Source organism: Phyllobates terribilis, unplaced genomic scaffold, assembly GCF_046119375.1.
Source record: "Phyllobates terribilis strain yellow unplaced genomic scaffold, ASM4611937v1 Scaffold_2__4_contigs__length_985480577, whole genome shotgun sequence".
In the NCBI taxonomy this organism is placed as follows: Eukaryota; Metazoa; Chordata; class Amphibia; order Anura; family Dendrobatidae; genus Phyllobates; species Phyllobates terribilis.
This window is the reverse complement of record NW_027362762.1, coordinates 855,380,392-855,406,421: the sequence shown is the minus strand read 5'-3', so window position 1 is coordinate 855,406,421 and position 26,030 is coordinate 855,380,392. Positions and strand designations below refer to the sequence as shown.

General features: G+C 44.7%; 1 protein-coding gene across 2 annotated transcripts; it reads right to left on the bottom strand.

The window, feature by feature from the left end:
* Positions 1-757: 757 nt before the first annotated feature.
* On the bottom strand, positions 758-24,828 carry TP53I13 (tumor protein p53 inducible protein 13). 2 transcript variants are annotated; one of them, XM_073667951.1, is made up of 9 exons: positions 24,673-24,828; positions 19,280-19,354; positions 18,416-18,451; positions 11,560-11,618; positions 10,626-10,704; positions 7,930-8,058; positions 4,591-4,779; positions 2,794-3,676; positions 758-2,216 (listed from the first exon to the last, which is right to left on the bottom strand). In XM_073667951.1, exons 1-9 carry the CDS (start codon positions 24,751-24,753, stop codon positions 2,107-2,109), a joined length of 1,641 nt encoding a protein of 546 aa, XP_073524052.1. In that variant the 5' UTR covers positions 24,754-24,828; the 3' UTR covers positions 758-2,106. The 2 variants fall into 2 exon arrangements, with proteins under 2 accessions (XP_073524052.1, XP_073524053.1); XM_073667952.1 differs by lacking the exon at positions 19,280-19,354 and having other exon boundaries at positions 24,673-24,821.
* Between the last annotated feature and the right edge of the window lie 1,202 nt (positions 24,829-26,030).

Sequence of the window (26,030 nt, the reverse complement as noted above, 5' to 3'; positions counted from 1 at the left end):
TGTCACAACAAGTCCCAGTGACCACCATGAGATGCTGTAGCCATACAATGCCTTACTATATGCTGTCTTAACCACCTACATCATTCCCCTATTAGGTGTGAGCCATGTCTTACCTATTGATCTCCTTTGACTAAGTAACTAAGGTGTTAACCAAATTGAAAAGTAGATTGTACATTGTAAGTCTTTGGTATGTCACCCTAAACCCTTGCCATGAGAAGTATTTTTATCGCTATGTCTAGAAATTCTACTTACACTATGCTATGAAAGATTTCTATTTGTTTCATTTTCAAAACCTTTTTCTAGGACATCCCAGATTGTGAAGCTGCAGGTTGTGCACTTAGTGGGTGTTCACCTTCATCGGGAGTCCCCTTTATAGCTTTTCAATGTAGAGGAATAACTATGGGGAAAACCTTATATACTGCATAATACGAAGTCTAGTGTCAAGAATGGCAGTGCAAGACTTCTGCCTTTGATGTATAATATTATAGTTATGTTGTTATTTCAGTATTTTTCCCCCTCTATATGTGCTGGATACATATGTTACGCGAGTGAAACATGCAGCTCTCCATAAACCTGAGGCAGTCTGCATGTATAATATAGTGGGTCGTGCTCTGCCATGGGTCAATCATTAATGTCCATATTTATTTTTACCACAAAAACATCCCCTGTTCATGAGGCAGGCTGTGCAGTTTTCTGCTTGATAAAAGAACAGAAGAGCTACAAGTTTTAATTTGTGAAATAATACAAGTAGACAATATACTTCTTAATCAATTGCATTTTTTTTAAAGATTGCTTATGTATAAAAACACATACAGAGCCACCACAAAATACAATTGACACTTCAAAAAGTATAAAAAATATACTGTAATTTATAAATCGTTGCCAAACGCAACACTAAGTTTCATATTCCGAAACCTGCAGGTGGCAGTAATAGATAATTCTCTGTTACAGAGAGAAGATCGTGTTGAAGAGACCACCAAGTATTATAAATTCATCTTTTTTTTTTTTTTTTTTTTTTTTTTTTTTTTTTTAGAGAGGGGCAGATTTCCAATGTATGCTTTGGAAAACAGCTTCATGTACAGAATTTTCTACTATAAATTTGTAGCTCCACTCATTTACTGAATACCATGGTTAGAAATGTCTATTGCTTACAGCTTATTACAAGTTGTATATGCATAGGTCATTGATTTGACACAGGTTTGCAAATGCACAAAAAACAGAAAGATATACAAAGTATGGTATACACAAATCTATTGTAGCCAGGGTGGCCATTTGATATCAGTCATATTCCATTGTGTCCTCCAACTAGAAAATTTAGTTCTGCCACCAACATCGGTGTCCATCAAATCAATCTGCCCCCAGAAGTAAATCCAATAGCAAAATGTGATTCAAAGCTTTGCGAGCGCCACATCTCGACAAGAATGTGGCGTCACTCCGTTATTAGGGTCTTGTTTAACTTGTATTTTAGATTTAGTAATCACTAAAGAGATCAATCACCAGTGTACAAAAAAAAAAATTAAAAAGCCCATTGACAGGCTGAATTCAGACATCTGTGTTGATAAGATCTCCAGATGCCTACATGCTGTAATACATGTACATATGGATGAATGGAGTAAATTGCACAATCAAGACAAAGTAGAGTCTAATGGAAAAAAGTCAATTCTGTAAGCATCATACTACTTGGTTATTTCCCCCTAAAAAAAAAAAAAGTTATCACATGGATAGGGAGGAGATAAGTTGTAACTTGCTGATTGGTGGGACCCCTAGCACTCACTGTCTTTGAAGTCCTGAGCCCTCCTGAAATAAGCAGAGCTGCACATGACCATGCTAAAGGGTCTGCATTAGAGAAGCTGTCACTTTACTTTTTTTAAAACACACCCGATTGTGGAAATTATTATTATGATTCCAAGATCTAGTGATTAAAATGAACTTTGTTTGTGGGAGAACCCCTTTAAGAATGTGTGAAGCAAGCCTACTTGTTCTTAAACATCCAAACCTTAATCTCTATAAAAGGTTGACCCAATGAGAACATTTCTCGGTGCCACTAGTCCGTCGTTCTACATCCAGACTGTGTACATTGACCTAATTTTGATGGCAGTCACTGTTTTAGTCAGAACTGTCACTCAGACTTTCATACAATAGCACAGGATTTTTCTTGCGTCCAATCCATTTCTTGCGTAAGCTGTGACCTTGAACTAACCTCCTCTTGATTACCGCTATAAAAAGACAAAAAAAAAAAAGCAAATAAAATTATAAAAAAGACAAAAACAGACTAATTGTACAGTGTATAAAGAGAATCTGTCAACAGCAGTTCACCCCCATAAATTATTTATATGCTCATGTAGCTCTTCCAAAGACAAGTTCATCCATACCTTTGCATGTCCAGTCCGTTCCTCTGTTCTGGAGAAATCGGTGTGTGAGTTGATATGTAAATGAGGCTGAAGACACATTTGTACATCTGAAGCCTCGGTCACTTCAGCTCTATTCGCTGCTGCTTGACTGACAAACTCTATACTGTGATACTTCCAGAAAAGAAGCAGTCAAACAGGAGGCGGTAGCGCTGGCTGAGGATTAGAGCTGGAATGACAGAGGTTCAGATCTAGAATAGCCCTTCAGCCTCATTTGCATGTCAATTCAAACTCAGATTTCTCAGTATATACCAGATAATGGTATTGTTTTTTAAAGAGCTACATGCACATATAGTTTGGGGTGTGAAATCCTGCTGAGATAAACATACATGAACATGTATACAGGAGGAGGATGGTTGTAACACAGACAGAGAGCACAACTTACAGGCCACAGACTCCTTCTCTTCCGAATGGCTTCCTGGGGTCCAGTACAAACTCTGGCCTTTGCGGAATTTCTTATAAATTTGTGTGTACAAGACTGAAAAAATGAGCAAAGCAAAGAGGAAGACAAGAGATGCCGCTGCCCACTTCGCTTCTTCAGTGCGTGGAGTGGAAACAAACACTCCAGCACTCTTCTGTTGTCCAGCACCCAACCTCCTCTGGGCCTTGGCTGGTAACTGTAATGTGGTATCTTGCGGACACTTGCATTTTTGTTTCTGCTCTTCACCATCGGTTGCAGACTTCTCAGGGGGCACTGCCTGCTGGTCGGTAGATGTACTTCGGTTTTGAGGCGTGGGTGTGGGAAGGAGAACAGGACTTACAGACCCCTCACTTTGCTTGGATTCAGGAGAGTCCAAATGTTGTGTTTCTTCAGAATTTAGCAATTGCTCCTTCTCATCATGGTGGCCGACCTCCTTAGTGGTACTCTCTCCAACAGAATGGCTCAAATTCACTCCAGACAAGACAGGCGTGATATTTCCAAGACTGGGATCACTATTGTTTGCAGGCAATTCTGACATTTCAGCCGAGCGATTCCCACCCAATTCTCTGCTGTGGATGTCGGCCTTCAAACTTTCAGGGTCTGCTTCCTGAGGCACAAGAGGCCTTGGTGTTACAGGATCGGGTGGAGAACGGATGTTGGCAGTCACAGATATACTTGAGTCAGACGTCCGATTGTTGGCAGGGTCTCCAGTTTGTGGATCAGCTAGCTTGGTGGAGACACCGTGAGATACATTACCAACTGTTTCATGGGCTGCTGGGGTGACTGGTAACACCAATCTCCTCCACCTCTGCTTTACAGTGCGTCTCCTCAAGCGGGAATGTAGTACCTGAACGAATTAAACAAGAAGTTTATATTGTGGCATCAAAGTGGTTTTATTTTTACAGAAAAAACAGCGCCACGCCTGTTTATGAGCAATGTCTGGTACTGCAGATAGTCTCCATTGTAATTTATACTGAAGTATAAATACCAAACGTAGTGCGTTCTCTGGTTAAAAAAAAAAAAATCCTTTAAATGGTCCCTAGTTCAACTTTACCAAAATTCTACTAATATAGCTGTAAAAGAGCAGGAGAGAACTCAGTGGTCTAACACCTGGCACGATTCCTTTCCCAATCTTTGTGCAGAACCAGTTTGGTCTTCAGATGAAAAACTGTAGAGGCCACTGGCAACTAGACAGTCAACCCTGATGAAGCTGCACTGGCAGTGTACGGAGCACAGAGGAGGGACAGCCGCCACATCATGCCATTCTTCATCTCTGCCAGTGCCAATCAAACAATTGATCACGGCTGCCAATAACTGCCCTCAGTAGTCACATGCAAAGACACCCACAGTAATCAGCTGCAGTGGTGACATGAATGATGGACAGAGCATCATCGAAGTAGAGCCAGTGAAGACCACAGAAGCAGTAGATGCACTGGAAAAGCGGGGGGTAACAAGTTAAATTTTTATTACTTCTTGTTATGATGTTCCCTACACCTTAACTTTTGTAAATTCCCTTTAGTCAGATTTTCTAATAATACCGTATTGTCCCATTTGCAGAAATCAAAGACCCATAGGTAGACCACCGAACGGAGCCAGCATGTAACCAAGTGATCAGCACAATCAAAAGTTTTATTTCTTAAGGTTTCCTCCTTTTTTTTTTTATTTTCTTCAGTTTCTTCCAAACTATTGTTTTGAAATAAAAAAATAAAAATCTGTAAATGGAAACCAATACATAAAGAGATGTAAATGTATCTGTCTTACCCGTAAGTACATACTGGATTCATCAGTTGCCGTCATAGACGGTCGGATGAGCAAATGCTGGTAGGAACCTTCTTGTCCTTTTTCATACTGTCGTTCAATGTGCACATTGTCCAATAACCAATCAATTATATCTGTCCTATTTATGTGAGACATCTCCAGAGTCGAGCACCAAGCTGCCAGCGCAAGTGGCTAAGAAAAGAGATAAATATATATATATATAAAAAAAAATTAAGGGAACACTCAAATAATACATCCTAGATCTGAATGAATGAAATATTCTCATTGAATACTTTGTTCTGTACAAAGTTGAATGTGCTGACAACAAAATCACACAAAAATCATCAATGGAAATCAAATTTGTTAACCAATGGAGGCCTGGATTTGGAGTCACCCCCAAAATTAAAGTGGAAAAACACACTACAGGCTGATCCAACTTTGATGTAATGTCCTTAAAACAAGTCAAAATGAGGCTCAGTATTGTGTGTGGCCTCCACGTGCCTGTATGACCTCCCTACAACACCTGGGCATGCTCCTGATGAGGTTGCGGATGGTCTCCTGTGGGATCTCCTCCCAGACCTGGACTAAAGCATCCGCCAACTCCTGTACAGTCTGTGGTGCAACGCGACGTTGGTGGATGGAGCGAGACATGATGTCCCAGATGTGCTCAATCGGATTCAGGTCTGGGGAACGGGCGGGCCAGTCTATAGCTTCAATGCCTTCATCTTGCAGGAACTGCTGACACTCCAGCCACATGAGGTCTGGCATTGTCCTGCATTAGGAGGAACCCAGGGCCAACCGCACCAGCATACGGTCTCACAAGGGGTCTGAGGATCTCATCTCGGTACCTAATGGAAGTCAGGCTACCTCTGGCGAGCACATGGAAGGCTGTGCGGCCCTCCAAAGAAATGCCACCCCACACCATTACTGACCCACTGCCAAACCGGTCATGCTGAAGGATGCTGCGGGCAGCAGATCGCTCTCCACGGCGTCTCCAGACTCTGTCACGTCTGTCACATGTGCTCAGTGTGAACCTGCTTTCATCTGTGAAGAGCACAGGGCGCCAGTGGCGATTTTGCCAATCCTGGTGTTCTGTGGCAAATGCCAAGCGTCCTGCACGGTGTTGGGCTGTAAGCACAACCCCCATCTGTGGACGTTGGGTCCTCATACCATCCTCATGGAGTCGGTTTCTAACCTTTTGTTTGTGCAGACACATGCACATTTGTGGCCTGCTGGAGGTCATTTTGCAGGGCTCTGGTAGTGCTCCTCCTGTTCCTCCTTGCACAAAGGCAGAGGTAACGGTCCTGCTGCTGGGTTGTTGCCCTCCTACGGCCCCCTCCACGTCTCCTGGTAGCGCCTCCAGCCTCTGGACACTACACTGACAGACACAGCAAACCTTCTTGCCACAGCTCGCATTGATGTGCCATACTGGATGAGCTGCACTACCTGAGCAACTTCTGTGGGTTGTAGAAGTCAGTCTCATGCTACCACGAGTGTTAAAGCACAACCAACATTCAAAAGTGACCAAAACATCAGCCAGAAAGCACTGGTACTGAGATGTGGTCTGTGGTCCCCACCTGCAGAACCACTCCTTTATTGAGGGTGTCTTGATAATTGCCAATAATTTCCATCTATTGTCTCTTCCATTTGCACAACAGCATGTGAAATTGATTGTCAATCAGTGTTGCTTCCTAAGTGGACAGTTTGACTTCAAAGAAGTTTGATTTACTTGGAGTTATATTCTGTTGTTTAAGTGTTTCCTTTATTTTTTGAGCAGTGTAATATATTAATATATATATATTCTCATTACACACACACACAAATTAATTGCCAAACAAGAATTATTGTAGTCTCCTTCCAGAAAGTAAGCTGTTTGTAGGTCTGTTTCCATTTACACTGGACAATTTCTGCCTGTAAGCAATATACCGTATTTTTCAAACTATAAGACACACTTTATTCCTCCAGAATTTTGGAGGAACGTGTGGGGGGGTGTGTCTTATGGTCCAAATATAACATGGCTGGTGTGGGTGTGGGTGAATATATATGGCTGTGGGTGGTGTTGATGTGGGGGGGGGGGGGGGAGCGGCAGCGTGGGATCAGCGTGGCACAGGAGGCAGCAGCCGTCTGCTGCAGCCAGCGCTGTGCCTGCTGCTAAAGAAAATTAATATTCACTGCTCCCCACGCAAATGGGCGTGGAGAGCAATGAATATTCATTTTCCTTAATAGTGCGCACACTATACCCGCAGCGCGGCTCTGCGGTCTGTGTGCCCGATATTAAAGCCCATGAATATTCACTACAATACACTCCCATGGGTTGTAGTGAATATTCATGTTCTTTAATAGCGGGCACACAGACCGCCGGGCGGCTGCAGGAGCCGTGCTGCGGGTATATTGCGCTATTAGGGAGAAAGAATGGTCACTGCTCCCCACGATCACAGTCCCGGCATGGGGGGCAGTGAATATTCCGGCACAGCACTTCACTGTGTGAGGGCGCATAGCAGGGATGCCATGCACGTCTCACACAGTGAGAGTGTTGGCAGCAGAGCTAGAGGAGAGAGGAGGCGAGTTATTATTTTTGGGTGTGCAGCGTGATGGGGATCAGAGGGTGCCCTGCATACCAGGATGAGGGATCAAGGGGTGCCATGCATACCAGGATGGGGGATCAAGGCGTGCCATATATAACAGGAAGGAAGGGGGCATATATACCAGGATGGGGGATATTAATAAAAATGTGGGACATTACCCCTATAACAGTGTCAGCAGCAGACCCACTCTCCCTTAACAGGGCATCATGACCACATTTTTTGCTTAAATTTTTTTTCCTATTTTTCTCCTCTAAAAACCTAGGTGCGTCATATGGTCCAGTGTGTCTTATAGTCTGAAAAATACGTTTTTTTTGTTCGCCACTTGTTTACAGACAGAAATTGTCCAGTGTAAATGAAAACAATGTTACACATGGAAACTGACCTACAAACAGCTCACCTCTTACTGTCTGGAAGGAGACTACAATAATTTCTCTCTGGCAATTAATTCACAATAATTGTAATTGCCAAGAAGCAAAACAGACAGAAAAAAAGAAAAAAAAAAAAAAAAGGGTCTTCTTCACAAAACAGAAGTGCAAGCCTTGTATGAGGCCTAGTGGCCAGTGCGAAAATAAGTATTTTTCTTTTTTTAAACGTTGATTGTGGTATGGAACATTGAACAAACAAAAAATATTTAAAGAAAAACAATTAACATAAAAACCTTAGGTCATTTTCTGATGACACAGATTACCAGTTGGTCCAGTGACGTTGATTTTACACTTCATCTAAACAAAAATGCAAATCCTATAAAGATTCTTACCCAGTCTCTGGAGAGAGTATGGAGGGGTGTAATTATGTGTTTTGCTATGGAAGTTCTAGCCAATGAGGATATAGCCTCCTTCAGTTTTGGGTGCACACATGGATGGTACAGGAAGGCCACGCCGCCGCGCTGGAATACACAGGGAAGAGGCACTCATCACTTTCACAGGTGGCACAATACATGTATGGGTTTGGTTCGGATTCTGGTAACGTTACATATGACAGCTGAATTGTACGGTTTTGGTTTATTATATTTGGTGTTGAGTTATTGGGGGGGGGGGGGGGCAGCCAGGTTTTCTAAACCTGAACAACCCCAAAGCATTAATCTTGCAGCCCTACAACCTCTAAACAGTTGGGCGTCTCCGCAGTGACCTTTAACAATCGCATAATTCCCAGATATTCTCTTATCAGGGATTAGAAGTGTAAATAAAGACAAGCTGAAGACAAAGAGGAAAGAACATAAGAAATACAGACGACACGTTCATTCGGTGAAAGCTATTTTTTTTGTTCAATATTTATGAGTCCCCCAAGGGGACTTGAATATTGCATAGATGGCCATTATCGTAGCCTGTCTATTATACTGACAGGTAGCCGTTTAGGCTTCCACTCGAGCAGAATTTAATACTCCTCAGACAATGGCAATAACGTGGAGAGAGGCATCAAAGCCAGAGGGCGAGTTCTTCCTCTGTCAAACTCCTCAAATGCTGTGGTTTTTAACTACTGGGATTTGAGCTAGTTCCAGTCCCAGCAGTTGCAGTGGGAACATACAGTTAGGTCCATATATATTTGGACAGAGACAACATTTTTCTAATTTTGGTTCTAGACATTACCACAATGAATTTTAAACAAAACAATTCAGATGCAGTTGAAGTTCAGACTTTCAGCTTTCATTTGAGGGTATCCACATTAATATTGGATGAAAGGTTTAGGAGTTTCAGCTCCTTAACATGTGCCACACTGTTTTTAAAGGGACCAAAAGTAATTGAACAATTGACTCCAAGGCTATTTCATGGACAGGTGTGGGCAATCCCTTCGTTATGTCATTCTCAATTAAGCAGATGAAAGGCCTGGAATTGATTTGAGGTGTGGTGCTTGCATTTGGAAGGTATTGCTGTGAAGTAAACATGCGGTCAAAGGAGCTCTCCATGCAGGTGAAACAAGCCATTCTTAAGCTGCAAAAACAGAAAAAAAACCATCCAAGAAATAGCTACAGTATTAGGAGTGGCAAAATCTACAGTTTGGTACATCCTGAGAAAGAAAGAAAGCACTGGTGAACTCATCAATGCAAAAAGACCTGGGCGCCCACGGAAGACAACAGTGGTGGATGATTGCAGAATAATTTCCATGGTGAAGAGAAACCCCTTCACAACAGCCAACCAAGTGAACAACATTCTCCAGGAGGTAGGTGTATCAATATCCAAATCTACCATAAAGAGAAGACTACATGAAAGTAAATACAGAGGGTTCACTGCACGGTGCAAGCCACTCATAAGCATCAAGAATAAAAAGGCTAAACCGGACTTTGCTAAAAAAAATCTAAAAAAGCCAGCACAGTTCTGGAAGAACATTCTTTGGACAGATGAAACCAAGATGAACCTCTACCAGAATGATGGAAAGAGAAAAGTATGGCGAAGGTGTGGTGCAGCTCATGATTCAAAGCATACCACATCATCTGTAAAACACGGCGGAGGCAGTGTGATGGCTTGGGCATGTATGGCTGCCAGTGGCACTGGGTCACTAGTGTTTATTGATGATGTGACACAGGACAGAAGCAGCCGAATGAATTCTGATGTATTCAGAGCCATACTGTGTGCTCAGATCCAGCCAAATGCAGCCAAACTGATTGGTCGTCATTTCATACTACAGATGGACAATGACCCAAAACATAAAGCCAAAGCAACCCAGGAGTTTATTAAAGCAAAGAAGTGGAATATTCTTGAATGGCCAAGTCAGTCACCTGATCTCAACCCAATTGAGCATGCATTTCACTTGTTAAAGACTAAACTTCTGACAGAAAGGCCCACAAACAAACAGCAACTGAAAACCACCGCAGTGAAGGCCTGGCAGAGCATCAAAAAGGAGGAAACACAGCGTCTGGTGATGTCCATGAGTTCAAGACTTCAGGCAGTCATTGCCAACAAAGGGTTTTCAACCAAGTACTAGAAATGAACATTTTATTTACAATTATTTAATCTGTTACTTAATTACTTTTGGTCCCTTTAAAAACAGGGTGGCACATGTTAAGGAGCTGAAACTCCTAAACCCTTCATCCAATTTTAATGTGGATACCCTCAAATGAAAGCTGAAAGTCTGAACTTCAACTGCATCTGAATTGTTTTGTTTAAAATTCATTGTGGTAATGTCTAGAACCAAAATTAGAAAAATGTTGTCTGTCCAAATATATATGGACCTAACTGTAGCTGCAAACTATATTGTATCATGATGCGAACAACACGGACACGGTACAACTCCTGAAGCGGCTTATCTATATCCGATGTACCCTTTCCTAAATTGGAAATCTCCAGCATAGACAAAGGAAAATGGGAAAAATCTGTGTGCAGACACCAGAGACAATTACTTGAACAATGCAACTTCAGAGAAATACATATAAAGATAAAGCGTACAGATCTGGTTTAGTAATACTGCATGTCGGCTTAATAAAAAGTGTCTCAATCTATACGCGTTACAACGACTCACCTGGAGATTATGTACCCATTGCTGAGGTGGGCAGTAGATATATTCTCCATACTTGGCCCATGTAGGTCTATGTGGCCCGCTGCCAATACACGGGAAGTCAGAAATAGTACATTATGGCAAATGCAGGGTAGGTATGCAGGATATACATAACGTAAATATACATATAGTAAGGCGGCTTCCAACTCGTTACACATTCATTGTAAATAAGGCAGTTTACCGTTTTCAAGAGGTTGTCTCAACTTCCTAAATGAGAAGAAATTGCAAAGTGCTTGTAAAAAAGAAATTATAACTTTGCAATTCACTTATGAGAGCAAGTAGATTGCTATAAACCTTATAAGTGCTGCTCTGAAGCTGGACGGATTCTTGCATGCAGCAGAATCAAAGCTTCCTCTGCCTGCAGCATGCCGCCAGCTTGAACTGTCAATCATCAGCGGAGCAGGGAGGCGGGAGCGGTGTGCTTCTGAAGATTGAAAGGGAGACAACCCCTTTAAGTCATGCTAAATCTATGTGGAAAAAAAACTAAAATAGTGGAAGCAGTAGTGAATTTTGTGCTCTGTGGTTGATTTCTTTCTGGCATTTTGAATGATTAATAATTAAAGGTGTTCTGCACTATTAGGATAATAATGACCTAGGTTATCAACACAAGATAAGTGGGTGTCCAGCACCTCCACGGATCAGCCGGATGTGAGCAGTGTATGGAGCAGAACAGCACAGCTCTGTGCACTGTGTAGTCAAAATTCTTCCATGACGTCTCTATGCCAAACTTTTTTCCAGAACAGATCAAACATTAACATTCTATACTAGGTAAAGACTAAAAAATGTTTAGGTCCTAGAGAACCTCTTGTAAGACAAACCGCTCAAATACTAGAGACCGTTGAACAGAGGCGACCCGACGCCAGACTGCGGGTCACGGCCCAACGCATTCACTACTTACCTGTTGGGTATTGCGGCTGTGTAGACTATGGCAGTGTCCGTGCACACCTGAGAGGAGATCTACAAGAGAACATACAACACTGACTCCAGCGTCCATACCTACAGCCACGCCAGCCTCATATATCCTGAGCACAGAGCTGGATTTTATCATCACAGGTTCCTGTGACAACACTGGTTAATACTAAACCGTAATCTATTTTGAGAACCTTTGCTTAGAGGAAGGTTGTATTAAAATCCGCCTCACAGGCTCAATGAGGAGCCACAGATTCTGTCATATTGTGTAGCCTCATGCTGCACTATACTTGCTGACGAAATCTCACAGATCCTGTTAAACGTCATTGGGGACGGTTTGTGTCCCAGGTGCGATGGCTCTGGCGCTGAGTTATAGTTTACATTTAAAACAAAATCCACCCCACATTCGTAACACAGCCTTTACAGCTATATTCCCAGCACCACAATTGCCACCATTGGGGAGACCCCCCCCCAATCTAATCTCTGGGGGGCCTAACTAATCACTAGAACAGGGTCATGATCCCTTTTGCTTTGTGGTGCGGTTTGGATGGAGCGGTATGATTGCACATTACTACTGCCGCTGCATTCAATATTTAAAGGACTAAAAGATGGCAAACGTCAGCGCTTGGCTACTTCATAAGTCCTAAAGCCATAAACGGGGCAGATGCAAAAGACATAGTTACTTACCGGTAACGGGATTTCTCAGAGCCCATGACGGCACCACGGAGAGAGGGTAGCCGCCCTTCAAGGACAGGAAACCTACAGAGAAAAGGGCAGTACCTCTCTCCCGCATCAGTTGTTTACAGAGCATGAGAGGACCACCAGATTAGTGACACAAGATTTTACATTTTAAGAACTTATCAGAAACACCATGTGGCTACAAATAGGCAACTAATAAGTGTGCGCACCCACACGTGAAGGGAGGGAATGTACGGGTGCCGTCATGAGCTCTGAGAAATCCCGTTACCGGTAAGTAACTAAGTCTTTCTCCTTCCCCCATGACTGCACCACGGAGAGAATTACAGAGAAGTGAATCATTAGGGAAGGACCACAGCTTCCAGAACCCTTCTCCCAAAAGTAAGATCTGAAGGAGAGGTAAAGTCTAGCCGGTAGTGATTGAAGAAAGTAGAGGGGGAAGACCAGGTTGCCGCTCTACATATCTGCTCTATAGTGGCACCGGCCTTCTCCGCCCAGGAGGCTGCCACCGCTCTTGTTGAGTGGGCCTTCAGTTTCTCCGGGGCAGCTTCCCCACGTGAGGAATACGATAGTGTGATGGCTTCCCTTATCCATCTGGCCAGCGTGCCCTTAGAAGCTTTTTTTTTTCCCCTTACGATGGCCCTAAAAGCAAACAAACAAAGAGAGAACTATCCTCCCTACACTCTTGTTTCGCCTCTAGGTAACGGATTAGGCACCTCCTGACATCTAGCATATGCAAGTCTCTCTTTCTTGTTCCTAGGATTGGGGCAAAAAGAAGGGAGGGTGATTTCCTGAGACCTGTGGAATCTTGACGCCACTTTTGGTAGGTAGGCAGGGTCAGTTCTCAGAGTAACCCTCTCCGCCAAGATTTGTGTGAAGGGAGGTACTGCAGATAGGGCCTGAATATCACTGACCCTACGTGCAGATGTGAGAGCTACTAAAAGCTCTGTCTTGAGGGATAGGATTTTTAGGGACGCGCCTGACAGAGGTTCAAAAGGGGCCTTTGGTAAAGCTGAAAGGACCAACTTTAAATCCCAAGGGGCAGTATTTTGAGAGGGGATGGTTCGGGATCTGGATGATGCCTTAATGAACCTAGATACCCATCTATACCTGGCCAGATCAAAGTTGTATAGGGCTCCCAGCGCCGCAACTTGGACTTTCAAGGTACTTGTGGCCAGGCCCTGTTCCAAACCCCTCTGTAAGAATTCTAGGATAGCTGTTAATGGAACCTCCCCTCCTAGCCTGGAACCTGAGACTGAAAGGAACTTCCTCCAAGTTTTCCCGTAAAGTTCAGTGGTCACGGGTTTCCTACTTTGAAGTAGTGTGGTGATGAGATTTTGGGAAAATCCTTTGTCCTTCAGAAGAGCCCTCTCAAATTCCAGGCTGTCAAGTGTAAGTTTGATACCTAAGGATGAAGTACCGGACCCTGCAAAAGAAGGTCCAGAAGCTCTGGAAGAACCCATGGGTCGGAGATTGACATCATCCTCAGCCAAGAAAACCATGCCCTCTTTGGCCAGAAGGGGGCTATCAAGATTATTCTTGCTTTCTCTTCCCTGATTTTCCTCAGAACAGCTGGAATCAGGGCAGTCGGAGGAAAAGCGTAAGCTAGAGGGTGACACCATGGGATCATAAAGGCATCTAAAGCTATGGGGTTCCCTTTGGGGTCTAGAGAGCAGAAGGAGTCCGTTTTCTTGTTCCAACTGTTGGCGAACAGGTCTATGGAAGGCCGTCTCCACATCTGTACTCACGGAAAATTGACTGATTTAACTCCCACTCGCCCTGTCTTAGTTGTGTCCGGCTCAGGAAGTCCGCCGTGCGATTTTCTATCCCTTTTATGTGTAGGGCTGATAGGGATTGTAAGTTTTCCTCGGCTAATTGAAAGATAACCTCTGTCGCTTGCATCAGAGAATGGGACCGGGTACCCCCCTGGGAGCCTAGAAGGGACATGGCTTTCCGTAGGGTCATAGATGGGTGGGTCCTTGCCCGCGATATTTGGTCTATGATCTTGTGAATTTTCCCTGTGAAGAGACGAAACTCTTGTCTTTTTGAATCCAACACGATGCCCAGATATTCCTGTATCTGGCATAGCTCGGTTTTGGATTTTTTCAGATTCAAAAGCCATCCTAAGTGTGTCAAGGAATCCATGACCTTTTCTAGATGGGTTCTGCAGTGCAGGAACTGCCTATTACCAGAAAGTTGTCCAAGTATGGAATGACTAGGATGTTCTGTTCCCTTAGATGTGCCATCACCTCCGCAATAACTTTGGTGAATACCCTTGGGGCTATGGCGATGCAAAATGGGAGGGCTGTGTATTGATAGTGTTTGACCACTCCACCTATGGGAACTGCTACTCTTAGGAATTTCTGGTAATCTTTGTGTATGGGGACGGGATAATAGGCATCCTTTAAATCCAGAACGGCCATGAAACAATCGGGAAACCGCATTTTCACTGATGATTTTATAGTCTCCATCTTGAAGGCTTTCACCTTCAAAAGCCTGTTCAGCTTTATTAAATTTATAAATCGCCCTGTAAGTCCCATCTGATTTCTTCCTCAGGAATAGCAGAGAGTAGAAACCTTTGCCTTTTTCCCCCATCGGGACCTCCTGAAGGACCGCTTTCCCCATCAGTCCTTGGATTTCTTGCTCTAAGGCCAGCTGCTCCTCGCTTGAGGACCTTTTGGGGGTTAATACAAAGTTTGGCTGTGGAAAAGATAGAAACTGGAATTTGAGACCTGATTTCATTAGGTTCAGAATCCATGAGCTGTTGGATATTGTTTCCCAGGCCCGGAGAAATTCTGATAGCAGAAAGCCCTCTCAGTGAGGGTTTTCCCCTGGTGGGGTGAAGGCTATCATTGGGGGATTTGTTGAATAGGCACCCACTTATCCTGATCTTTAGGGGGCTTTCTGCGGATAAACCTTTTGCTCCGAAAGGGTTTCCTGTAAGCAGTGTTAGATAGGATAGGGAACTGCTTTTTATTGTCCACAGCTTTCTCTAAGATGTCATCAAGGGTGGGCCCAAATAGAAATTCGCCCTCACAGGGGATGGAACACAATCTCGATTTTGTTTGTAGATCCCCAGCCCAACATTTAAGCCAGAGGGCTCGCCTGGCCGCGTTAGCGATCCCTTTCACCCTAGCTCCTAATCTGAAAGTCTGAGGAGTCAGCTAGGAAGGCCGCTGCCCCTTTCATTACCGGGATGGATTTTAGTATTGAGTGTCTAGACATTTTCTGTCGCAGTTGCGTTTCAAGCTGGTCTAGCCAGACCATTAATGACCTGGCCGTACATGTGGCAGCTACCGCAGTTTTAACCCCCCCCAGCGGCTTCCCAGGAACCCTTTAAGAAGATGTCTGATTTTTTATCCATGGGGTCTTTTAAGACACTCATGTCCTCAAATGGGAGGGAAAACATCTTTGAGGCTTTAGCAATCGCGACGTCCAGTTTTGGCGCTTTCTCCCAAAATGAACACGCACGGTCATCAAACGGGTACTTTCTTTTTGTGGAAAGTAGGCCCTTCTTTTCCACTCTTTTTTAATTAAAGAGAGAATTTGCTTGTTAAGTGGAAAAGATCTCCTCTTTTTTTGTTCTAATCTGCTGAACATCATGTCCTGGATAGACCTCTTGGGTCGGGGGATCTGCTAACCCCATGGTGGACCTGACAGCCTTAATGAGACTGTTTCCTCGATAGGAAAACAGCTTCATCCTCCCCTATCTGTAGATGAGGAAGAGGATGACGAAGAAACGGACGTGTCCGAATCTCCGCCGTTCGCTGAACTGCTAGACCCGGACTCGGGGAATATGTTTTTATTTTTTTTCAGTCCCCCCCCCACCCCCCACCAAGGGACTTAATGGTAGCTTCAACCTGCGATTTTATCAGGTATCTAAGTTCTGAGGCAAATTTCAGAGTTTCCTCGCATATGGTCTGCTCTATACAGGAACTGCAGGGTCTTTTATCCCAAGTAGCGGGTAAGACTTCCGTGCACAGGTCCTATTCTTAGTTTTGCCTGTACGGTTTCTTCCCTAATAGAAGAAAAAAAAAAAAAAAAAAAGAGAGGGGGGGGGTTCAGGAGGTGGAGGAATCTTTGTAGACGGGGTCCTCCTGGTAGATGCTGAAGTGGAGTCTTGGCTGCGCTGCGACGATCTGCCAGAGCGCCCGTTTCCACTGTTATCCCGCTCTCGGCGATCCTGGTGTCCCGTCTCTTCCTGTTTCTTTTTGCGCTGAGCTGGCGGCGACTGGAGGATACAACATTTGCACCTCAAGTAGTTCCTGGTCACTCATCCTCCAAGACAGCGTGCCAGAGCTTCAAAGAAGCATTTACAGGCGTTCCCAGCTGTCTTTTAAAGGAGACCCTCCCATAGAGCCTGCGGTGTTCTGGTGCGCCCCTCCCCCGCACGTGCGGGGGGGGGGGGGGGGGGGGACACTCGCGCCTGCGCAGACTGGTTTCCCAGTCATGCTTTGCGGAGCCACGCTATCAGGAGGCGCCCGGCGCACCTGCGGCAGCATCCGGAAGTTCTCAGACCGCTGCCGGCAGGCACTGCTCCTCTTCATCTGGACCCCCCCTTCCCGCACACCCTAAAAGGCCTCTGACTCAGGGCACCGCACCAGTCGAGGCAGGGAACCCCCCGCTGCCTAGATCAGACTGGCCAGGCCTGGCTTCCAACGACAACTCATCTTCTGGCACCCCGCAGGTATGCCTCCTTTAGGAACTGTAGGATCCCGTCAAGGACAGGAAACCAACTGATGCGGGAGAGAGGTACTGCCCCTTTATTTGTAGGTTTCCTGTCCTTGAAGGGCAGATCCCCTCTCTCCGTGGTGCCGTCATAGGGAAGGAGAAAATGTGTGACCTAACCGCTCCATCAGATCCACACCACAAAGAGGAGGAACATGTGATCATGACTCATGATCGGTGGAGGTTTTAGCATTGTGGACCCCAGCTACTATAGCTCTTGTCGTTAGATGATAAATGGAAAACCCCTTAAATGGCTGACAGTCTGGTCAATTTTCCCTACATAAAGGGCCTCTTCGCTAGATTTTAAAACTTCACATGAGGAAGTGAGCAAGGGCGAAGAAAAAAAAAAAAAAAATCAACAACATACTAATCACCAGAATCTGCTCCACACTCCAGCTATGATAGTCTCCTCTGGAGTGGATGACGTCCCGATCAGTCACTTAAAGGGGTGGTCTGAAATAGAATACACTTTAATTAAAAATTTCCTATCCTTACCTCACTTCACTACCTTAACCGTTTTATTTTTTAACTAATTCCTCTTTGATGACACTTCATTTGAGAATCCCAGGGCATCAAACGAAGAATCAAAGGACAGAGGCTGCTGTCCCTGCCACAAGCTCTACCCCTCCCTGAAACGAAGAGTCATCAGTGATGTCCATTTCTGGGGCTGGGCTAGTCCCTGCTCTACTGAGCAAGCGCAGTTTGTCAATTCTGACATATGCATAGTGACAGTGCGCTCTCTTGCCGGCTTTTATCACAAAAAACGAGCCGGCAACAGAGCGCACTGTCAGTGTGCGTCGAGTATTCTTATATCTCACACTAACAGTTCGCTCTCCTGCCGGCTTGTTACTTCTGATCTGAGCCGGTGACAAGAATGAGCATACTGAGGATATGTTGGAATTGACAACCGATGCATGCTCAGAGCAGGAACTGATGACGATGTGTTTAAGAGGGGGCAGAGGCTGTGACAGTGACTGCAGTCTCATACCCCCTGATCATGCTTTGTTTGAAAATCCCAGCAGGCACTGGGATTCTCAAATGAAGAGTTATCAAAGAGGAAGTAGTAAAAATAAATAAAAAAAATAAGAAAAAGCAGTTAGATAGTGTAGTGAAAGAAAAACAGGGAATTTTTAATTAAAGTGTATTACAAAAAAGATGGGATTAAGACAATACATAGTCACTTAGGATTAAGTCTGCAGTCGGTCAGTGACCTCATCAAACAGGTCACTAGTGGTCGTGATGTCATCACTTATGGTCCGGTAGGACCTGTGGGAGTTGGGAGTGGATTCCAGTGGTAAGTACTGCATGTCTTTTTTCTTATTTTTCCACGCAGCTTTCCCATGTAAAGTTTAAAATATAGTGGAGAACCCCTTTAGGGAACTATACCAAAAGATAAGTTACCCATAAGGTCAGACTCTTACCTCCTGCTGGTACACAGAAGTAATACTGGGGAGTACCTGTGCCACAAAAAAAACATCAATGTACAAGAAAAACTGAAAAAAACATTATGGTAGTAGAAGTCATAAAAATAATAATTGTGAGTACAGAGGAGCGTGAACTAGTAAACTACCCAGCAATACACAGAAAGGCTTGTCGGATAGTGCAACATGGAGACACATACAAATCATAGTAAAATAAATAAAAAGATGACAGCGACGTTACATCATTGTTACCACATGGAAAATAAGGTCACAGACGACCATTTAGCCTCACAGCCTCCATAAGGAAACACTAGTTTCTGTTGTGAGACCTCATGTCACTAAGCAGCCTTGGCCTTAAAATCCCTCCAGGTAATGTGGTTTCATCCGACAATTCAAAAACATACCGATAAGTTTTTATTAATCCTATTAACCTCTATTAGCCAAATTCTTCATTAGTGGTTTTTTTTTTTTAAAGTCCTTTTTGTCTTGTGGTATTTGTTGCCATTTTCCACATACTTTAAAAAGACCCACGCTGTCCATGAATTTGTGAAAAATCAGGAATACTTATTTTTTTGTTATTAACCCGTTTTGCGACTCTTTAGCGGTCACACATGTCAAAAATGTCATACATATATAAAATGACTCTGGGAAGGGATAGGACTGGAGTACATTTGCGAAAAATTGTGCAACGATAAACAGAGCATATAAAAATTAGACTTAAAAAAATGCAAAGAAAATAAAATAGAAAGATGAATATGGCGCAAAAAAAAAAAAAAAAGAGGTACAAAAAGTAATAATGACGTAGTGTTTGTAATTAATACTTTCAATGACAATGCTATCAAATAAAGTGCAAGTGATTCTCACCTGACGGGGTGGAGGCATATAACCCTCAGTGCAGGTGTACACGTCCTCATCCGGCAGGTCCAGCAGTATATCAGGCTAGAAGAGTAAAGAATAGTGTTGAGCGAGTATGCTCTGGCCGAGCTCCGAGTATTTACAGCTGCTCGGTGATATGGTTGAATCGCTCCTGTGTGCATGATTTGCGACTGTTTGACAGCTTTATTACATGTGAGGAATGTGTAAGAAATAGACATTCCTCACATGTAATAAAACTGTCAAACAGTCGCAAATCATGCACACGGGAGCGATTCAACCATATCACCGAGCAGCTGTAAATACTCGGAGCTCGGCCCGAGCATACTCGGCGAAAGGGTTAATAGAACATACTCGCTCAACACTAGTAAAGAACAGATTGGTGACAGCTGTACATGAGAATCCTGCTGGCGTTTTACTATGTGAGCTGGAATAGCTGTCAATCAATAGTTTCCATGACCAAAAACCGTCCATGTGGCTCAGAACGAGAACGTCGTGGAAATGTACACAGCACATGCGCTCCCTGATTAATCCGGAGTATGGCAACATTGTCCAAGTCATGTTTCCAGAGACAAGTTTGTAAAAATAAATATTTAACAGATGTCTGAACAGAAAAGAACGCTGTGTACAAGGCTATGTTCACATATGGTATTTTTGCTGCATTTTCTTTTTCTACAGAAAGGAAGCTGCGTTTTACAGTACCAGCAAAAGCTATGAGATTTCAGAAACCCTCATTCACGCGCTCCCCCCCTCCCCGACTGAATTTGAGAAATACAGCATTTTAGGACTAGAGTGTCAATTTTTCAGCATTTTTTCACCCATAGAAAGCAATGAGAGAGTTCAAAAAACTATTTTTGCTCTGTTTTTGGTAAATAAAACTAACTTTATTAAACATGTACTATAGGCAAATCACACAGCAAAGAAAAAAAAAAGCTGCAAATAGCTGCAAGTACCATTTTTACTGCTAAGAGGGAAAGATTTGGCTGTACAAAAAAAAACTACTGCAAAAACGCCATGTGTGAACATAGCCTTACAACACATGCCAAAATCTGGCCGGCAGGGTGAGCATATTTGGCCTGCTGGGCGGGTCCCCCAAGTATATCTGGCCGGAGACCCTGGGCGGGTCTCCCACCTGATGACATTATTACAATGCACCCGCTGTACTGAGATGTGCAGAAAATCTGAAGAAACCATGAAGAGACCAGAGAAGCGGGGGAACGGACAGAGGCGAGTTGTTTTTTTTTTTAATGTGGGGCCCGTCATGCCGTATAGAAGGCAATACGGTGCCAAGTTATAGTGTATGGAGGGCTGTGTGGGGATTACAGTTGGAGAATCATACTGTGATGGGGTCACCATTATTTGTGTGGGGGGATTGAGGCAGAGAGATACAGTTAGGGTCATCATACTGTGCATGTGGAGGAATTCACTGTGGGGGTATCACACTGTTTGGGGGCACTTTTGTTTGCATCATACTGTATTAATCAAGGGATTTTTATCCTTTGTGATTACATTTAAACTATGCCATTGGGCCATATGCTTTTTACTGCTCTTACATAACATATCCATCAAGACTGGTGATTCTCTCTCTGGTCGTGCTGAGGGGGCATTTTGGAGAGGACGCTCCTGATTCATGAAAAGGCTTATGCCCCCTTTATGAATAAGGTGAGGTACATAGTGATGAATTTGATAGGCAGGGATCACCATGCCCAGTCACGCCCCAGCTCTGTTCACTTTATCAGTGCTGGGGTGAGAACGGCGTGATAATGATGGAAGTCACATTTTTGTGCAAAACAATTACGACTTTTCAAAGCTTTTTTTTTTTTCCCCCAGAAATCTGGTGAAAATGCTCTGAGGAATCGTCCCCATTATGTTCACAGGCATCTACTGGCTCAGCTGTGCGGCCGGCAGGTATTGTGCACCTTCTGATGAATGGCTCAGGTGTGCAGAAATCAGCAGATATCTGCAGGCGTGACATTACCTTTCCCACTCACCTGCGGAAGAGGACAGAATCGGATTACACCTTTAAGTCTACGTTTTGGCTGTCATTATTGAGATCAGTTTTCCAGATTAACTGTACAGAAAACATCAGATGGCCGTATTACTTGTGCAAGGATTGCAACGCTTTCCTCGGACTAGCAGTCGGCTCTCCTGACACGAGCGTGGCAGCTGCATAGAAATACATGCTGTCACTCTCAGGTCAGGAGAGGTGCCGGCCAGTCCGAGGAATGCCATGAGTGAGTAATACGGCCATTTGACTGCACCCTTACAAACACTCCGTCAGAACACGCTCACTAGCAGATTCTCAGTTAACTCATTCTGCAGCCAGCATTGAACAGTGCAACACAGACTATAGAAGGCAAATTGTGCAAATTTTTTACTAAAACCCAATTACAAAGATAATTGAGAAAAAACTGCTAGTATTTATTTAAGAATAAAAAAAAAAAAAACGTACCCAAAAGGTGGAACAACTACGTTAAGAACTTTCATACAGTTCAAAATAATCCAAGCAAAAAGGCCAAACATTAGTGAATTATTTCTAGGCTGCATGGCTTCTTCCATCTTGGTCCAGCAGACCTCATATAATCACAGATATATCAAGCTATAGACAATCACCAACCAAACCCACTGATTTTAACGGGACCAGCTGACCATCTACTGCGTATGTCTGTGACTCAACTCTCTGCTCACAACAGCTGTTGGGGAAGTGACGGATGGGGCAGTTGGATTTCAACATGCCCAATCCTTTGTTCTCAGGAGAGAAAAGCCTTAGAGAAGTCTGCTTATTCTGTTCACTCGTTCCCACACCTGGGCGAGCCAAACATGTATAGAGTTTGGACAAAAAGCGGAAATCTCCACTGCAAATTCGCATTGAGGTAAAACCCGCACCAAGACCAATTCTAGTGCGATATCGCTGCGAAATCGCCACCATTGACTTGCATTGGATCACATAAGATCCGCATAATGACATGTAGTCATGCGGATCTTATGCGATTAATGCGCGGATGGTATCCGGGTCTGGAGAAGAGGAGACTCTCCTCCAGACCAGGGTACCATAGTACCTGCAAGTAAAAAAAAAGAATTAAAATAAAAAATAACCTTGTACTCACATGCTGATGGCCCCCGCTCTGCTCCCACCATCGTTGCTGGCTCCGTGGCAGGTACCAGTAATGTAAAAGGACCTTCCATGACGTCAGCAGTCATGTGACAGGTCACGCAACCGCCGATGTCAGCGGTCACTCGACCATCACCTGACAGCTGACGTCACGGAAGGTCCTTTTACATTACCGGTACCCGCCATGGAGCCAGCAGCGATGGTGGGAGCAGAGCGGGGACCATCAGGAGGGGAATATAAGGTTATTTTTTACGTTCTAATTCTTTTTTTTTGTAACATTATGTTGGTCACACAATATAAATCCATGCCGGTTGCATGGATGTCGGTTGCATGGATTTATATTGTGTGACCAACTTTCAAGCACTTTTCCAAGTGATGCTAAAATCGCAAGACAAATGCTTGTCCCTGGTAGAAAAAACGCATGTAAAGTCATCAGCATGCATTTTTTCAGCCAGGGAGATGCAGAAACGCTCAGGAAAAATCCGGAGCATTTCTGCATCGTGGGCACATAGCCTTAAGGCTGTGTGCCCACGTAGCGTTTTTCAAGCGTATATGCTGCGGAATTTCCGCAGCGTAAACGCTTGAAAAACGCATGTAGATCCGCACCCCATGGTCCCCAATGGCATTCCGCAATGTCAATGCCCATGCTGCGGATTTTTCCGCAGCGTATATGCTGCAGTCAAAAATCCGCAGCATGTTCATTAATTTTGCGGAAGCGCCGCGGAATCAATGTGCGGATGGTACCCAAGTCTGGAGGAGAGGAGACTCTCATCCAGACCTGGGTACCAAAGAACCTGTTAAAAAAAGAATAAAATAAAGTTTATACTTATCTTCTGATGTTTTCCCTCCGTCGCGCTGTTGTCTGAAGGACCTGCCACGTCATTGAGTCATGTGACCCACCACATGACTCAATGACGTCACCGCAGGTCCTGCACACAGCAGCGTGAGCCGCTCAAGCCTCCGGACGGGGCAGAGAATGCATCAGAAGGTGAGTATAAGGCTGTGTTCACACGATGCGTATTTCATGCGTTTCCGCGGCGTTTTTGCAGTTGCGTAAACGCCGCGGAAACGCATGAAAAACGCATGGTAGAAGGGCAGCAATGTTCCCCAATGGAAATCCGCATGTGCTGTGCCCATGATGCGGATTTTTCCGCAGCGTTAACGCTGCGGTCAAAAATCCGCAGCATGTCAATTAATTTTGCGGAAACGCGGCGATTTCGCCGCCATTGACTTGCATTAGAACGCGACAATTCCGCAAGACAGCATTTGTACTTGCGTAATTGGTGCGTTCTAATGTGCGGATGGTACCCGGGTGTGGAGGAGAGGAGAGTCTCATCCACACCCAGGTACCATTAAAAAAGCTGTAAAAAGAAGAATAAAATAAAAAATAAATGTATTCTTACCTTCTGTCGGCCCGCGCAGCGCTCCCGCTTGGTTCCCGGCACTTGCAGTGAGTTGTAGGACCTGCGGTGACGTCAGAGTCATGTGACGGGTCACGTGACGCTGACGTCGGCAGGTCTTTCAATTCAAAGTTGCCGGCAGCCGGGAGAACGGAGTGAGCAGGACAGCGCGGGCCATCAGAGGTAAGTATATACACTCTCTCGGGTCACACTATATAAATCCATGCTGTTTGCATGGATTTATATAGTGTGACCTAGTTATCAAGCACTTTCCAGGTGATGCTAACATCGCCTGGAAAGCGCTTGTCAATCTGCATGCGGAAACGCATGTGAATCTGCATGTGGATCCGCATGTATTCTGCAGGAAAAACGCATGCACAATCTGCATGCGTTTTTTCTGCCAGGGAGATGCAGAAATGATGCAGAAATTTTCTGCTTCATTTCTGCATCGTGTGCACATACCCTAAAGTTTATTTTTTTATTTTTTACCATTCTGAACAAGTTGTCAAGCACTTTTCCAAGTGATGCTTGGAGAAGTGCTTGATAACCCGCATGCGGAAATGCATGCAAAGACGCCTCACAAACGCTTCTACCTGGCGGGAAAACCGCATGTAATATCCGCATGCGATGTTCCCGCCAGGGAGAAGCGTAAAAAATATGCTTCAGGTCCGCAACGTGGGCACATAGGATGCACCAGTGAAGGGCATAACTGGCAACTCCATAATATCAGAGCAGCACACGGTGAGCAGCTTCCCAGGACACCAGGGAGTTAGGAGAGTTGCTATTTCTGCATTTGCCTGGTGAGCACAAGCTGCAGCAGAGCAGGGACTTCCTTGGTGAGTGCAGCAGCAGGCATGCCGCCCAGTACTCACCGGCACTCCTTCACACGCCGCGCCAGCCGCTGGAGGTGCCCGGGTCAGGAGCAGAGCGGACGCCGCGCACAGCCACCACATCCCGCACTACATCCCGGACACTCGGCCGAACACTACGTCAGCGCACGTCACGTACCTCCAGCTTCTGCGCGTCTTCGCCAATCAGAGGGTAAAAGTGCATAGAGTCACATCCTATTGGTCATTTCCAGTTACACCCACGAAAGAATGACACGCCCAGCCGCGCTCCGCACAATGGCCGTACTCTGGTAGTTTCCTGCTCGGCGCGTTCTGCGAGAGGCTGCGGGCAGGGCGCCACCTTGTGGACACCAGTGGTTACTGAGAAGAAAACTTTCTAACTTCTAGATTACAGCATGGCGGTGTCACTGTCTAGTGTGTGGAATATGGGGCGTATTAGATACAGCAAACTTGGACGAGACAGCCTTAAAATGCGCGGGGCTTATCACACTGGTTCTGCTAGATAAATATGGCGCATGTTTATATTGTCTAGTTCATCAGTTTTCGACATAAATGTGTGAAAGGCCTCAAAATTTTGTACAACAAATCGGCAATTGTTACGGGAGCTGCCAGCAGCGGATCTTGATAATTTACTTACTGAAGTACATTCTGAGTAGGAGAGCATTCCTCACACAACCATTAAAGGGAATCTGTCAGCAGGGTCTTGCTATGTAATCTAAGGACAACATGAGGTAGGGGTTAAACACCAAATTCTGCGATGTCACTTATCAGGCTGTGTGCCCACGATGCATTTTCCAAGCGTTTATGCTGCGGAATTTACGCAGCGTAAACGCTTGGGAAACGCTTGGTAATCCGCCCCCCATGGTCTCCAATGACAACCCGCAATGTCAATGCCCATGCTGCGGATTTTTCCGCAGCGTTTATTCTGCGCTCAAAAATCCACAGCATGTCCATTAATTTTGCGGACACGCAGCGTAATCGCTGCCATTGACTTGCATTGGAACGCGTGACATCCGCATCACTGCATCTGCACAAGCGGATATCACACAGTTCAATGTGCGGATGGTACCCAGGTCTGGAGGAGAGGAGGCTCTCCTCCAGACCTGGGCACCATAGAAACTGTAAAAAAAATTAAATAAAGATTATACTCACCTTCCGATGTCCTCCCGGTGTTTTCTCTGCTCCGTCCGGTCTCTTGCATTGCTCGCGCTGTTGTGAAGGACCTGCCATGACGTCATTGAGTCATGTGACCTGACACATGACTGAATGATGTCACCGCAGGTCCTTCACACCACCGCAAGCAGTGCAAGAGACCGGACGGAGCAGAGAAAACACCGGGAGGACATTGGAAGGTAAGTATAATCTTTTTTTTTTATTTTTTA